This window comes from Lagopus muta, chromosome 2, assembly GCF_023343835.1.
Source record: "Lagopus muta isolate bLagMut1 chromosome 2, bLagMut1 primary, whole genome shotgun sequence".
Classification (NCBI taxonomy): domain Eukaryota; kingdom Metazoa; phylum Chordata; class Aves; order Galliformes; family Phasianidae; genus Lagopus; species Lagopus muta.
Window position 1 is genome coordinate 58,667,414 of NC_064434.1, and position 15,226 is coordinate 58,682,639.

The following is a 15,226-nucleotide window of genomic DNA, read 5'->3' on the forward strand; positions in this document are numbered from 1 at the left end:
TGCACGGGGAAAATGAAGGTAAAATATCTAAAGCTGGTTCAACACCTACACTGCTCAGTTCCCTCATTTTAAAGCACTATGTAGGGCACTTGTATGGCAGCCAAGATATTTATATAGCAACAGTTCTTAATATACTTGCATCACTCACGAGAGCTGGGGAAGGCACCACAAATAGATAACTCTTCCTCCTTCTCCCTTAGCTGAATTCACTCCCCCCTTGAGCTTTACTTAACACTTAAAATAGCTTTCCGAGTAACATCTGTGATATTTTTAATACAATGTTAACTATTATCCACAGCCTGTTATCTACAAGAGAGGATTTGTGTTAGTCTCCCTTCCATGTACTTTAGCCAGGTATTAGACAGGTAGACCTTTGGGGCTAAGCTCTATTTTTTAGTTATTTCTGACTAACAGGATTTCCTAGAAGTCACTCCACCATTCTGATAGAGCAGAGCTGCATTCTCTACGAAGCACAGCCAGCAGCACTTAGCTGCAAAACAGAATGAGGCTCCCACTGCACTGGGTGCTGCACCAACGCAGAACAAAAAGGAGCACATGCTGCTATTGCACCCTCCCCTCTCAATGTAAGAACACCACAAGTCAAGATCTTTCTCCAACTAAGAAGCCCGTGTGGAATATGATCCAATGCTGGCACAGCCGTCAGCCCACCTTTGCTTTTCATTATGGCTTTATTTCTGCTCATCTCCAAAAACACTGCTCTACAACAATGATCTTAACACATGTGCAGAATCATAGAACAGCCTGGGTTGAAAAGGACCACAGTGATCATCTAGTTTCAATCCCCCTGCTCTGTCACCAACCACCAGAGCAGGCTGCCCAGAGCCACATCCAGCCTGGCCTTGAATGCCTCCAGGGATGGGGCATCCAAAACCTCCTTGGGCAACCTGTTCCAGTGCGTCACCACCCTCTGTATGAAAAATACTGCTTTTATTTCATACTGTATCCAACATCGGAATCCTTCCTATGTTTTTCATCTGATTAAGTGGTGCCACGTAGCACCAGTAAAGTATATGCAGTAATTTTCTTCAAATGGCTGTATGAATAGATAAGGGTTTGGCCTCCTTCCAAATTTTACTTAGCAATTATTACTCAAACTAATGAAACAAGAGGTGTTTGAAGATTTATTCAGAAATCAGTTTAGCTGACAAGATATTCGCTTCAGCAAACATTTAATGAGAAGAATGTCTTCACAGGAGAGGAATTTATTCTATACAAAGCAAAAGAATAACCGGTACTAGTACTGAAAAATGCCGGATTTCTTACATTCTAATGGGCAAATTAATCTTCAAACACATGTTTTGCAAAGAGAATTCTGCACTAGACAAAGGCGTCAGTGATGACTTAAACCCAGGAAACTAGGAAAGCATATATGACTCCTAGCAGGGTGGAGTCTGCTGGCACTGAAACTATGCATGGGCAACAATCAAATGAGCCAGGATCTCCATGCCATGCAAAGGGCCCAGATTTCCAGTGGGAGGCTCTCCAGAACAGCTGCGATAGATTCTAGCTATCAAGGATTTGATGTGCAGCTGAGGAGTACTAAGGTTTTCCATAGTATATGCACAAAGCAAAAACTATCAGAGACCATTTAAAAAGTTAAACTTTTAAGTACTGTAAAAGTAGGTAAACAAGGACATTAATTAAAAATAACACAGAACAGACAATAGCAGATGAAATAAGCAAGGATGAAAGCAATAGCCATGTCAACCCTCCAAGCCCCCAAAGACTAGAGGTGCTGAGCCACAAAATAATGACCACACAAATAGGCAAAAAATTCTCCTCCATGAAACTGAACCCCTTGAATCTTTTTCCAAAATAATCTGAATCTACACAGATCTAACAAGTCTAGATCCTGTTGTGCCTAAAGGCAGGCCCTGTTCTGAAACTGATCAACTGAAATCGCTGATTTCAGTGCTTGCTGCCTGCAAGCATTTCACTACCATAGGGAAGCCCTACTATCTCCCTAATGAAGGCGATATGTATGTTATGTAAAGACATAAGCACACTTCTGGACAGTATCACACACAAGGAGTTTCCATGCAAATAAAACTGTAACACCGCTGTTATAAAATCTTTTGTATTTACTAGCAAGTATTGTTATCCTTAAATGTTTCCATTGTTTCCAACTAGAAAACAGAAAACAATTTCTTTGTGCTATTTTGGAAGATATCAACACAGTATAAGAGATCTCAAGTCATAAACTAGATTGCTTATTAAAACGCACCAATAATAAAATTGGTGATAATCTGCACACCAAAATTGGTAGAGATAGCTGAGGGGGAAAAAAAATACACTATTTTAGAGGGTGCACCTCACATCTACTGTACCAGAAGTTTGTTCTGCTTCCAGAAGCATTACAAAAAAATGGGATGCTTAACGAGAAGAAACAGTTCCAGTCAATAGCAACAAAAGCAAGATTCCAAATCACTACCTCTCACATAGCTTCTGCACGCTGAAGAGGAAGAAAGCCAAGAAGATGGAATGGTTCTGGCAATACAAGCAACTCATTCAAAACTCCCCCCACTTCCAATAGATATCAAAAGACATCTGTACAAACACACTCTGCAACCAAGCTCCTTGGTAACTGCAGGCATGCACAGCGATTACTTGGAGCCCCGTAAGAGTAACCTGACCTGAATCATTCCCTAACTCATACATGAATTTGGTTAAGCTTTCTGCAGGGTCTCTTCTGATACGAAGCAAAGAAGCCTGTTCTACCTAACAACAAGCAAGCTTAGCTCCCAGCCAAAACATGGGAGGAACTGTGCAACATGACCTCGGGCACCACTAAGCAAAATAAAAGCGCTACAACAAAAAACTGTTCAAATGTGAACTTGTGGGGTCTTACCATAAGGAGATGAGGTTTTTAAATCAATACATGATTTTTTAACCTCTTACAGAGTTTCTTAGAGCAACTTAGAGCCACTCACAGTTGGATGATGATATCTTTATGAGCGCTAGGTGGTGACCGTCAAATAAGAAAATCATGATTACATTGAATTCTTTTGCGAGTGCTTTCAAACCAACTAACGAAAAGTACTGTTAAAAGCTGTACATTCTAAGTAAGCTTAATAATAACATGAAGCGTGTACTAATTTTCTTCCTGTATGTTTATTATAAACACAACAAATTTTATTTGGCAGTTCAGCAGAAGCAATCATTTATGTGATAAAAGGATTCGGGGAGCTTACAGAAGTTACACCACAGCACTTTGCTTGGTGTAAGCTTACAACAGAACCATCTGAATCTATTCAGCAACTTACTGAAAAAAATACAGTGAATGAACTGCCCATCAGGAACTCAGTATAGCTCCCAAAGCGAATAGGCAATTTCAGAATAGTGAAATATGAGAAGGGCTTTGGAATAAACACTTGTTGAGTAGGTGAGAACAAATTCCACAGGCTGCCATTCAAAATAGCGATGTATTGTACAAAACAATCCACTTTCTATAGAAGTCATTCACAACAGCAATAGCTGGCAGTCTTCTGGGCTGTTTGTGATTTTCAAAGCATCTACCTACACACAGACCACAGCCTACTGCTTTGTTTCAGCCCCATAGAAATTGATAACTACCTTTTTATAAAATACCACTGGGGGCAGTGCAAGACAGACAATTTTTGGAAATAGTTCCATCTCACTTGGCTCCAATCACCAATAAAAAAACGAGGCCCACTTGTCCGCATTTCCCTTCCAAGAGCTCTTGGGTTAGGGGCTGCTGGCATAAAGCTATTTCTCAATCAGGATTGCAAGATGGAGTTGAGAGCAACCCCTGGGATCACCATCATGTTTGCTATTGCAGAAAAATCTGTGATGGTACGATCGAAGCAGTGTAACCAAGAACCGTGATGTAAAGAGAAGTCTGTTCTGTGAAAAGCCTTTTTTTTTTTTTTTTTTTTTTTTTTTTAAAGTGAGAACTGAGTAAGCTTTCAATAGGAACAATTTAACATTTGTGGCTCACATTCACATCGTCATCTTCAAGGGTGCCAGCACCGTACGATGGCAAAGCACTTGCTTTCCGAGCGAGCGCTTGGTATTCTGCATTTCATTAGTCAGATAGTTTAGGGCTTCAGACTTACACTTCACAAATCATTTTCAAAGACAGCCATTAAGCAACAACTGCGCTGTTTGCAGCTGCCGTGCGGAACGCAGCAGCAGCAGCACGTACCTCTTACCTAACCTAGCTACAGCACGGCGCGCCGCTCACCCACCACCAACACCGGGACAGGCGCTCTCAGCCCGGCAAAATGAAGTCACCGACGAAAACGACGCGGTTGCAATCCCATCTTTTCAAGAAGCAACGAAAGATCTTCTCTACGGAGGCCTTTGTCTGGTCCTTCCCCGAGATATCGCGGGGCTCCGAGCACCCGAACGTACCGATAACCTGGGCGGCCCTTCACCCTGTGTTCCCCCGGGACACCCGGGCACGCTCCCCGAACCGCCGCTGCGAGAAGCGGGCACCCAGCGGCACTCGGAGCCGCCGGCCGGTTCCATTCTACGCTGTACGACGCGGCCCCGGTAGCGACCACGGCCGGGCGGACCCCGGCGCTTCCCCGGAGCCCCGCGAGAGCCCCGCACGGAGGGACGGGGAGCGAGCGGGGCCGAAGCGGCGCCGACGGCATCGCACCCCGAGAGCCGTGCAGCCGGCCCGGCCCGAAGGAGTCCGTCCGCTCCGCACCGCCCGTGTCGGGCGCAGCCGGCACCAGAGAAAAGCGTGGGCTTCCCGGCCGGCCCCAGGCTAATCGGAGCCCATCGCCAGGGACGGCGACTCCCGCCCCGAGCGGGCTGCCCGCCCGCCGGAACAAAAGGACGACGGCCGCGGAGCTGCCCACCCACCCCCGCCCCGCACTCACCTCAGCGAAGCGGGCGGCGGCCGCTCGCAGCCCCGCGCTCCAGCCCCACGCCCGCCCCGGCCCCGCGCCGCCTCCCCCCGCGCCCTCCCTCCCGTCTCCGTCTCTCACCGCTACCGGATCGGCGGCGGCGGCTGGGCCCGACTCCCCGCCACGTGACCCCACCGCCACGTGACCCCGCCGCTTCCCCGCGCCGGCCCCGCCCCCGCCGTGCGGCGCCGCGGGCCCAGGGCCACCCCCCCCAACCCCACCGACTCTCCTCACGGACGCGGGGCGGCGGGGCGGCGAGGCGGGGCTGACGTTGCGTCGTTAGCGGGAGCTCTTCTTTGGTGCAGGCTTTGAGGGGCCGAACCCGCTATCGCTGAATTCTTTTCTCGTCTCCTGGGTTCAACTCGAGCCATCTGCGCCCGAGGGAGCAACAGCAAGCTCAAACGCAACCTCTGAGTCCCGCAACTGGGACCCAGGGGCATCCTAGCTGCTAAGCAAGTCCCAGCTTCCAAACAGAAAGCAGAAGACAAAACTTATAACATTTTTAACAATAGCACATACTCGTTAAGTTGCCTACCAGGATGCTGCTGCCCTATACACAGCCACGTTACAGCTAAAGAAATGACTGCATCACATCAGTCTTTTGCAGCTGCCATTCTGCGTACCTGTCGCTTACAGTACACTCTTGGATCGTCAAGCATGTTAAAACGCACTTAATTCACACCCCAAACTATTTTTAAATAAACAAAATATGTAACAGTGAGAGAAAACTCAAGGGGAAAAGACCACTTTTTCCTTCAACAGGTTCTGCTCCATCCATTCATCCAAAAATAAGCTTGACCAGTTCATTATGCTACGGAGCTAACAGCAAAAACATCTGAATGACAGAAAAGGAATTGCACACAATATTTTCTAAGAGTGTTTCATGTCAATGGCAATAGCAATCGTGCAGTTTGAAAAGGAACACAATTCTGTTCATTTCAGTCACAACAGGACAATAGTTTCACGTTTACAGGATGATGATTTAAGTTTTACTTAACCAGCTATTAGAGGAAGTAGCTCCTTCCATTCCATTTCTTTGAACCATTAATCCCGTATTCATAGCCCTTCCCTCTATGAAATCACAGCCTGGCCTCTTTTTCAGGAAAACAGATGACAAATCCCACTTATCTATAACAACACACAGAAACAACCTCTGAAACTCACTTGCATTATTAATGTGTCAAACATATGATTTTTATTTTTTTTTCTAGGTAAGATATTCACTCTTTCACACATTAAATGTTTTTTGTTGCACTTTTTTTTTTCCCCCACCATTTTATTTCATTTTTCATGCCTTCTTCATTTGCACACTTACTTTAGGTTCATTTACTAAGAGGAGAAATGGGCAGAACTAACAAACTGGTAACAACAGCAAAAACAAAAACAGCTTTTGAGTTAGCCAAAGGAAAAGATTTCTACAATAAAAAGTGCTCTTTCTTCTCTCAAGCGTACTTGCATCAAAAGCAAGCAAAATAAGTTCAATTCACAAACTTCATCATTATAAAAATCTGTGCAGATCTTTGAGCTCTACAAACTAGTCTGTCTAATTCTTTGCAGGATTGAAAGCTTGGCATCAATAATTTGCCCAACTTTCTGCAAATAGAATTAAAATAATGCATTTTTAAACTGGCAACATATATTTATTATTATTTTCAGACTTCTACAAGAAAATTAAATTTGTACACCATCCTTGTAGTTGTGCAGTCCTAGTGGCCCTACGTGAGCAGGGAGTTGAACCAGATGACCTTCAGAGGTCCCTTCCAACCTAAATTGTTCTGTGATTCTGTACTGCATTACAGATATTACAAACCTAAGATTGTCATCATTAGATGCTGGAGGATGCTAGCACCAAGGGCAAAACTACTCATCATGTTTTAGTGTGGCAGTCTTTGAGACTGGAAAACCTAGAACTGATGTTCCGTCTATTCACAAATGATAAGATTCCAGGAAATTCTGCCCCAGATGTCCCAGGCAATCGTTCAGACTAGTAGAAACTTTAAAATATTGATTAATCTCAAGCTTGAACTCAGTTGAAGCGTTGCCAATGTCTGACCACTAGACTTAAATGTATGCCATTTTTATCAGTCTTTACTTCTTTGGCTTTTGGTTTATGATCTCCATGTAACTATGATGATAATGAAAAATTCCACTATATGAAAGCCTCCTTCACCATGGCTCCTTGTACCTAGCAATTCAATCAGCTAAAGTTCTCCCTAGCATCTTCACACACAGTTCTTTTTTTTATTATAGTACGTTTAAAGAAAGAAATGAACAAGAATAACTCTACGTATTGAAAAGGTCTTTAACACTTGTAGCAAACAACTGTAGGAATCAGCTTCTGAAACAAATACACCCTCAGAATCCCTTCTCCCTACAGCTTCTTTTTACTCCTGCTGTCATACCAGAGACTGAACAGGCAGAAATGACTTTACTGAACATTTAAGTAAAAGTTTAAATTAAATTTCAAAACCAAAAGGGAAACATTTATTAGCTTCCAAAAATTCAGATTTCCTGGACCTAGTGACAAATTTGTTTAGATGTTTGTCTTTGGCTGCTCCTCAATCCTTCTCTCTTGCTCTTCTCAAACTCCATTTACAGCTACCTTTACCCAATGGCAACCCAGTCATCATCAGAAAGATGTTACAGTCCTCAATCACACTGTCAAAATCAAATGAAGAAAGCACACTATGCATTACAGTTGAAGAGGTATTTTTCAGAAACTAGATAGTCCTAGCATTAAGAAAGCTTGTTCTCCCAGTCCATCTGATACGTTGGCTCTTCTGGTAAGTACAGGACCTTCTGTAAGCAAAATAAATTCTAGTTAATTGCAAGTTTTTTTAATTTGATAAATAGAATTTAAGTGCACTAACAATTTTCTTCCTGCGTTGCTTGTGATCTTGTTTAATTTCAAAATTTAACAGGAAATTGTAGTTAAAAGCCTCTTTTCTACCTTCTCATCCATCTTGCTCTTACACCCTTTACCTTCAAAAGAGCAGGAATATAACTGACACTGCTGACAGGTTAGAGGATTGCTTGGCATGTTTACTTGGCATAGCCAATATGTCAGTAGTGACAACACTGCACAATTGTGCAACACTTATCTGTAAGTGACACCCTTCACTGATACAAAGGTAGGCACCATTCCAAGTTTTCTGTGATTTACAACTCGGCCCATCTTTCCTGTAAAATAAAAGTAAAAAATTGTGGGTCTAGGTGCTACATCCCTCACCCTATTGTCATCCCAGAATTTTGTTGTTAGTTTGTTTCCTGGGAGACTACTATTACAGCTAAGCAGTTACCTGACAAGAGTTCTGGTGTTGAGTGGATTTTGTGTTGGAGCACATTCCTACACATGTACTATTAGCCATTATCTATAATAAAGCTATGTGTTTGAAAAAACAAAACATTTCTTCCAGCACCTTTCTACTTGCTGTTATTACCATCTAGAATTGCTCAAAGCACATAGCTAAAAGCTAACAGATACTACAATTTTTTATTTTTTAAAAAGTGTTTCATGAATAGCAATTTTAACGCAGTTTCTATTCTGTAATTAATCTGCTTATTACTGCCACACAATCAGAGGACAGATTATTATCAAGATTTTTTCTTATATGAAAAATACATCCACTGGTATGATATATATTACCATGTTTTTCCTCATACTAAAACTTTTATTGTAGAAATTTGTTAACCTTTCCTTTGGACAGCTGAGGAACTGTTTTTGTTGTTGCTGGCCTCTGATTTACACTCACCGAAAATGATGTGGCTTAATTCAGAGCAACTCTGAAAGCAGGATAATGGTGTGGATACATACAGACCAAGCAGTAACATCTGAAAATGACAGTTTCAGTTGCATCATTACAATGTGGTGGGATTACAGAATGAAAACATTAGGTAACTAAACATCTAAGAAATTTCAGAGCTAAATAAATTGCATTCCAAACACTCCTGCACAAACGTCTTTCTAGTGGGGTTCCTTGAAGTTAAAATAGTTCATCTGTAGCTTAAAGCATTTCCAGAGTGAGACATTAATGCTCCAAAGCACAATAAATCTGTGACCCACCATTACTGGCAGCAATTTCACAAAAAGCAGTTTAAAGCATTGCTAAGAGCTCCCCTTACTGGTATGCCTTGAAATTGTTAGGCCCACACCTCTTCCAATACAAAAGAGTGAAGTATTAACTCTATTCACATTAAATATCATATTTCTATCACAGCACCTATTTCTTACAAATTTCTTGTTAGCTGCTGAGTCATAAGACCAAAGATTTAATTTAGGAGAAATTTGTTTTTCCATCATTCAAAAACCTACAGTGTATTGAAACTTAAATGTATAACAAACATAAACCTTGCCAATGTCTGAGTTATACAACAGACATGGAGATCCAATTCTGACATAGTGAGTAATGCCTCATTTCACTCATCAGTAAGCTCTACCAGCTTTCATGGGATCATTTGTGAGAGTCAGTGCAGAGAGAGGACTCAAATCTGCTGTGAAATTGGAAATGTGAAAAGATTTGTTAGAAAAGCTTACTATTTTTCTTCAATGGCCTACTGCCTGGTTCAAAAAAAACAAAATTTACCTCTCAGCCTTTGTTCACGTACATATTTTTTAATATAGATATCTATGTTCAGCAATGTATTTTTCCATCAGTATTTTTAGAGACCTACTTTTGAAGTCTCAGCTTAGGGGCGAGCTGAAGTTGGACACTTGTGGTGATGATGCCAACTAAGTTAAAATAAGCCATGTTAATAAAACCATGAAATCCCATCACTTAAAACTCATAGAAGAGGATCTTGTTAATGCATAAAATATCTTTTCTAATTTGTTCTCACATACTTGAGGTGACCGCACAGAGTTCTCTCTACTCATTACTGGTTATTCCTTCCTTTACTACACTGGGTAATTATTCTCCCTTGGCATACTGTTGCACTGGAGAGAAGGAAAGGGAATTTGTGTGTTTATATCACCCCAAAACATTAATTACAATTTGCACTTAATTAATGAAAGTCATATTGATAAACTCATTTAAAGTTTCAATTACTACTCAAAAGTTACTCACAAAACACAATAAAGTGAACTCCAAAGACCTTTTTTCAGAGCTATTAAGTAGCAAATAAAAGATGAAGTTCAAGTAAGCATCCCTTAGATGACACTCCTGTCACGCTCTTCCTCTGGTCGGCTAGATCACAGAATAATCATACAGGTTAGAAAAGACCCTTAAGTCAAAACATCAATCTAGCACTACCAAGTACACCACTAAATGTCCTCATCTCTTAAATACTTCCAGGGACTCTCTCTACTCCCTAGACAGATAGTTCCAGCTCCTAACTGCCCTCTTCTTGAAGAAATTCTTTTGGATATCCAACCTAAGCCTCCCATAGCACAACTTGTAGCCATCACCTCACATCCTATCTCTTGTCACTTGAGACTGACACCTTGCCTTCCTTCAGGTAGTTGTAGAGCATAGCTCTGAAAACCAACCTTCCCTTTGAACTGGTAATTAAGAAGTCTTTCTTTACTAAAACCAATAAATTTGTCTATTTTAAGCAAGAAGCAGGATAAGAAAGAAAGGTGTAGCACATTCTTTTTTTTCCTGTTATCTATATCTTGCCATATTTGCTATCAAAAATCTTTGCAGGTTTTATCATCGTGCACTGGCTCCTTATTGAATAAGCCAGAGTCTAAGTTAGTGAGTTACACATGCAGATTTTTTTTTTTTACATGCAGATTTTTCTTTCAGTGTAAAGAAATGAGGACTCATCTTTGCAGATTTTATCAGAGGGGCAGTGGAGGACGAAGAACTAAAACAAAACACAAAAATCAAATTTCTTCTTATTAAATAGAGCAATCAACTCTTTATTTTCCCCTTCCTATTCACACAGGTTCTTGTATTAGCTTCAGTAAAAAAAAAAAAAAACAACAGAAAAAACAACAAAACACAAGTAGTTATATCTAAAGGATTTGTCTCAAATTTGTACTGCCCCTTCTATTTGCTATTGTTGATATGCAAGCTCAATGTTATGATGCAGGATTACAGATTTCGCATTCACTTCTGTCAAAACCTTAAATCCTCACCACCACTCCCCAAACTCAGAACAACACAGAAATGATAACATTGGTAAAAGCAGGTCATTATTACGAGTACATGTAAAGTGTGTGACAAAAAAAAAAATAAATAAAAACAAACTATTATTTTGGTATCTAAAACTCATTAAGTTAGAGAAGAATTTGATTTCATCTGACCATGCCTACAATGTATGGGGAGGCTCCACCAAGCACATACTTTCTTTACATTTTATGTCACACTATAAGCAAATTTAATCAATTCCACACGAATATAACACGTCAGGAAGGTTCATAAAGCATTCCAATACAGAAACATCACTCATTTTTGGGTCATACCATTTCACAAGATAACTCTAAAGGAAAACCAGAAATCATGCATCAAAAATACCCCTCTGCACACCCTTAAGTGTATCATCTTATAATTCATTTTAATAAAGAAACCATAATCTTTCAAAGTGAGAAACAAAATTCAGTTCAAGAGTATTTTGTCTATGAAAATTACCCATTTTCCAGAATAATCACCTCACCATAGAACTTAGTAAACATGGTCTATTAAAACAGTAACAACCCAAACTATTGCAATTTGCTTTGTAAAAATTGGCAGCAATCTCATTTCTCATTTTTTTTTTTTTATTTCTGAGTAATAGGAAAAGAGTTCTGGTCCATTAACTCGCCCACTCTCTCCTGGAGGAAGTTAACCAACTCTGCTAATACAAAGACATGAGTTTCATCCAGGTCTTGTATGATGAACTTCTTTCCCAAAGCATTTGATTCATCCAAGTAGAGCAGAAACTGCTTCATTGCTGGGTCACTGTAGAGACAAATATACATCAGATTCCACCTCATTGTAATAAGATACAGCTAAAAATTAAGAACATCCTTTTAAGATATTCTGAAAGCTCTTTCAAAAACTGTACTAACTTCAAGAGCTGCTCACAATCAAAAGATTAAGATGCTCTTGAAAAAGTTGTTTCTCTGGCAACAAAAAATGTCTTTGTTATTGTAGAAATAAAAGTGAACTGATGACCAAGTCTAAAAATCTAAACTGGCAGAGAAATGCCACTATATTGCTATTACAAAAGTACCTTAAAAAAAAAAAAAAAAAAAACAAGACACAACAAACAAAACCAAACCCAACAACCTCACCTTAACAAGGTGAGTTTAACCTTGCTGTTTTCAAAAACAGTGCCAAAGAAACACACTATCTTGACACATGTTCTTAAGGGGAACCAAAACCCAGTACAGCAAAGATCTCAAAGTAGAACAGCAGAGAAAGGAAGAACTCATACATGAATTATACATTTATCACACTGGAATTGAACTGTCCCTTCTTTTTCATGTTATCACCTTGCAAGTTAGATACAAGTGTTCAGCAGAGAACACTTCAGAAGCTTGAAAATTACATGAACATCTGCGTTATACTGATCAACTAGACAGGGAATAAACTTTTGCATCCACTGAAGTTTTGAGTAATTCAGTCCTAATATTTATTGACAGTTGTGGGTCCTCACTCTTATTTTTTCTAATAAAAAACAGGAAAATCATGCTTTTGATAAGAATTGATACTTGGGTGCAATAACTGGTAAATGGACATGTGCAGGAAATAAATTGCATCAGGTAGTGCAGAATAATTCGAAATCACGAACATGGTTGTTTTGACAAAGTAGTAAACAGCAACATTATCTTAAAAGAATTCCTTAGACAATTATTTTATACTCCCTTACCTAAAACATGTATGTGATGCAAAGGCATGCATTAGAGAACCAAATCTCTCTGCATGTTCAAGCACTAGCAACTCAAAAAAAAAACAAGATTAGCCTCAAACATATTGAAACAAAATTGCTCTACAAAGAACATAATAATTTTGAGGCAAGGAGAGTAGGAAAGTCTAATCTCCATCTTTTTCAGAGAAGCTATTACTTAGGTGCTCTAGAATGTTAGAAGAAAAACAATTGTTACACAAAGAAGTTATGAAAAAGATACCAAAGTGTGTGGTCCTCAGCCTACTTCTACACATTCTTTTTGATGGCTGCACAGAGGTTTGTTTTTGCTTGTTTCTTCCTCACGTACCTTACCAATACACTATGATTACCAGAAGCATAAGCTGGGATGCCCAGCCTGCATGTTAGGCAATATACTCATTTTCACATAATCAACATAAAGGACTTTAATCAGTGCCATGATATGTGTGTTTCAGCAGAAACACTGATCTTGTTCAGCATTTGAAGATTATAATCATTGCAATTTTGTCCTAAGAACAGTTTAAGAATATACTGGAATAACGCAGGGGGAACGAATAATATGCAGGTTATTATTATCAGCATTTTGTTGTTTTATTTTAATGTTTTACTTTAACATATTCAGAAGTGCTTATTTTTTCCCCAACTTCTTGACAACTTATTACCAAACACATCCTGGAAAAAATGAGTTGTAAAAAATTTGTATATGAAAAGTAAACACGGGGACAGGTTTGTAATCACTCTGCATCTTCTCTCAGGATGGAATCATCAGCTAGCCTTATGCAAAGCCAAGAAGGAAACAAGAAAGCAACCAGCAGCTAGCAAAGCCAATACAAAGGTGAGTTTCCCAGGGGGCTGTTTAAACTCTGATGGCATAACAGACGCTATAGATTTCTTGTCAGATAAAAGATTCCCTTCCAGGGAGGATAATTAAGTTTCATTCTAATATTAAATGGGAAGTGATCACAATGTTGTACAAGAACACACACATCTTTCAGAATATATAAAAGAAAGAGGAAAAAATACAACACTGTACTAACTGCTTGAGATATTAGAATCTATTGTTTTGCCAGTCCACAATTCTGCTTTGGTGTCTTTAGAAAAAAGTACAGGAAGGCTGTTTCTTGTGGTCAGGTTTGTCACCATACTAACATGCAGCCAAATTAGAGCCAATAAGCTTTTTGTGATAGTGGAATTCATACTCCAAGATGCTCATACCCAACTATAAGGCATTCAGATCTGAGCTGGCTAATGTCCAGTCAGCTTAGAAGTGAACGACAGTAGGCACACAGCTGTATGCACCATGCAGGACGTTCTGCACTTGTGCACTTATAGTCTGTTAGGATGCTTACAATTAAAGCACACAGCAGAAATCTTGCTTGTAATATAATGACATATAATGACTCCACAAACCCTAACTGACAGATCCTTTAATTTGGAGGTAATTGTTATCAGAACCTTAGTCTAGGGATTTCAGATTACATATAAACAAACTGACTGCACAGATATGAACAGCTTACTTTCTGAAATTATAAGCACACTCATTTTAGAGCAGACAGCCTTGAGTACAACATGAACAGGAATCAATGAAAAAAGAAAACAAAGGATGAAAAACAGACAAGTTTCCCTTTAGAATCAGTACAGAAAACACATCACCCAGGAACAAAACTATTCAACATTATTTGCAGTACAGCAAACAAGAGGTACACATGACATTAAGTCTAAGTAGAAAACAACAACATATTTGAAAAACTGAGTTTGGAATTAAGATTTCTTACAACTGCCTCTCTCTTTCTTCCCCTAAAGACCTCATCTTTCATTTGTCTGTTCAGTATCCCTCACATACAAATTCATTTTTCGGCCTAGACTCTTAAAGCACCTAAAATATTTCCAGTTCTAAAAAGCCAGTTGAGCAGATGCTGATGCTGTCACTAACCATTCAATGAGAACGCCCTTCAGAACATTCACCATCCTTGCAGCTCTCACAAACGCTGAAAGGTGCGAGTGGCAGGAAAAACTCCTGGTTGGGGTTACAGATAAAAGCAGATGAAGCCTGTAAGACAAAGAAACGCCTCTGCTGAACTCGGCGACCCAGGAGGGGAAAATAAAAAAAAAAGCGAGCAGAAAGCAAAACACCGTTACCCTGCGCCTGAGCCCACTCCTACCTCTTCATACAGGCAGTCACACGCAGGCACCGCCCGCCCCAAACCTCCCCCGTCGCCCCGCCAGCATCCAGAACGGCTCTGCCTCTGCCTCTGCCTCCCCCTCCCCCCGTCCCAATCCTCTCGTTGCCGCATGCGAACCGTGGCCTTGCGAAAGGCGGCCGGGGCGAAGGCAGACAAGCTCCGACCCGTCCACAGGCTAAGCCGAGGGCGGCGAACGGGCAACTCCGGCCCAGCAAGCCCTACCGCTCCGTCAGCCACAGCCGCAGCCGCGCAGCACACGCTCACTCACCCAGCCCACACACGCGTACTACGCAAGCGCGGCCCTCGCTCCTCCTATTGCCCTCCTGACGCTGC

The 15,226-nt window shown here is 40.7% G+C and overlaps 2 protein-coding genes across 5 annotated transcripts in view; both read right to left on the reverse strand.

Moving 5' to 3' along the window:
- The window catches only part of TULP4 (TUB like protein 4), a 141,360-nt gene extending 136,316 nt beyond the window's left edge, over positions 1–5,044 (reverse strand). Inside the window, exon 1 of one of the 2 annotated variants that reach the window (XM_048937994.1) lies at positions 4,980–5,044. The gene's annotated coding sequence lies outside the window, so the exon portion shown is untranslated. Of the gene's footprint in view, positions 1–4,871; positions 4,942–4,979 lie in introns of those variants that run through there. The other variant, XM_048937995.1, reaches the window with a different exon arrangement.
- A 6,333-nt stretch (positions 5,045–11,377) lies between these two features.
- On the reverse strand, positions 11,378–15,221 carry GTF2H5 (general transcription factor IIH subunit 5). 3 transcript variants are annotated; one of them, XM_048935101.1, is made up of 3 exons: positions 15,162–15,221; positions 14,644–14,760; positions 11,378–11,779 (listed from the first exon to the last, which is right to left on the reverse strand). In XM_048935101.1, the coding sequence occupies exons 2-3, from the start codon at positions 14,676–14,678 to the stop codon at positions 11,599–11,601; spliced, it is 216 nt and encodes a 71-aa protein (XP_048791058.1). In that variant the 5' UTR covers positions 14,679–14,760; positions 15,162–15,221; the 3' UTR covers positions 11,378–11,598. The 3 variants fall into 3 exon arrangements, with proteins under 3 accessions (XP_048791058.1, XP_048791056.1, XP_048791055.1); XM_048935099.1 differs by lacking the exon at positions 15,162–15,221 and adding an exon at positions 15,011–15,130; XM_048935098.1 differs by lacking the exon at positions 15,162–15,221 and adding an exon at positions 14,873–14,950.
- Between the last annotated feature and the right edge of the window lie 5 nt (positions 15,222–15,226).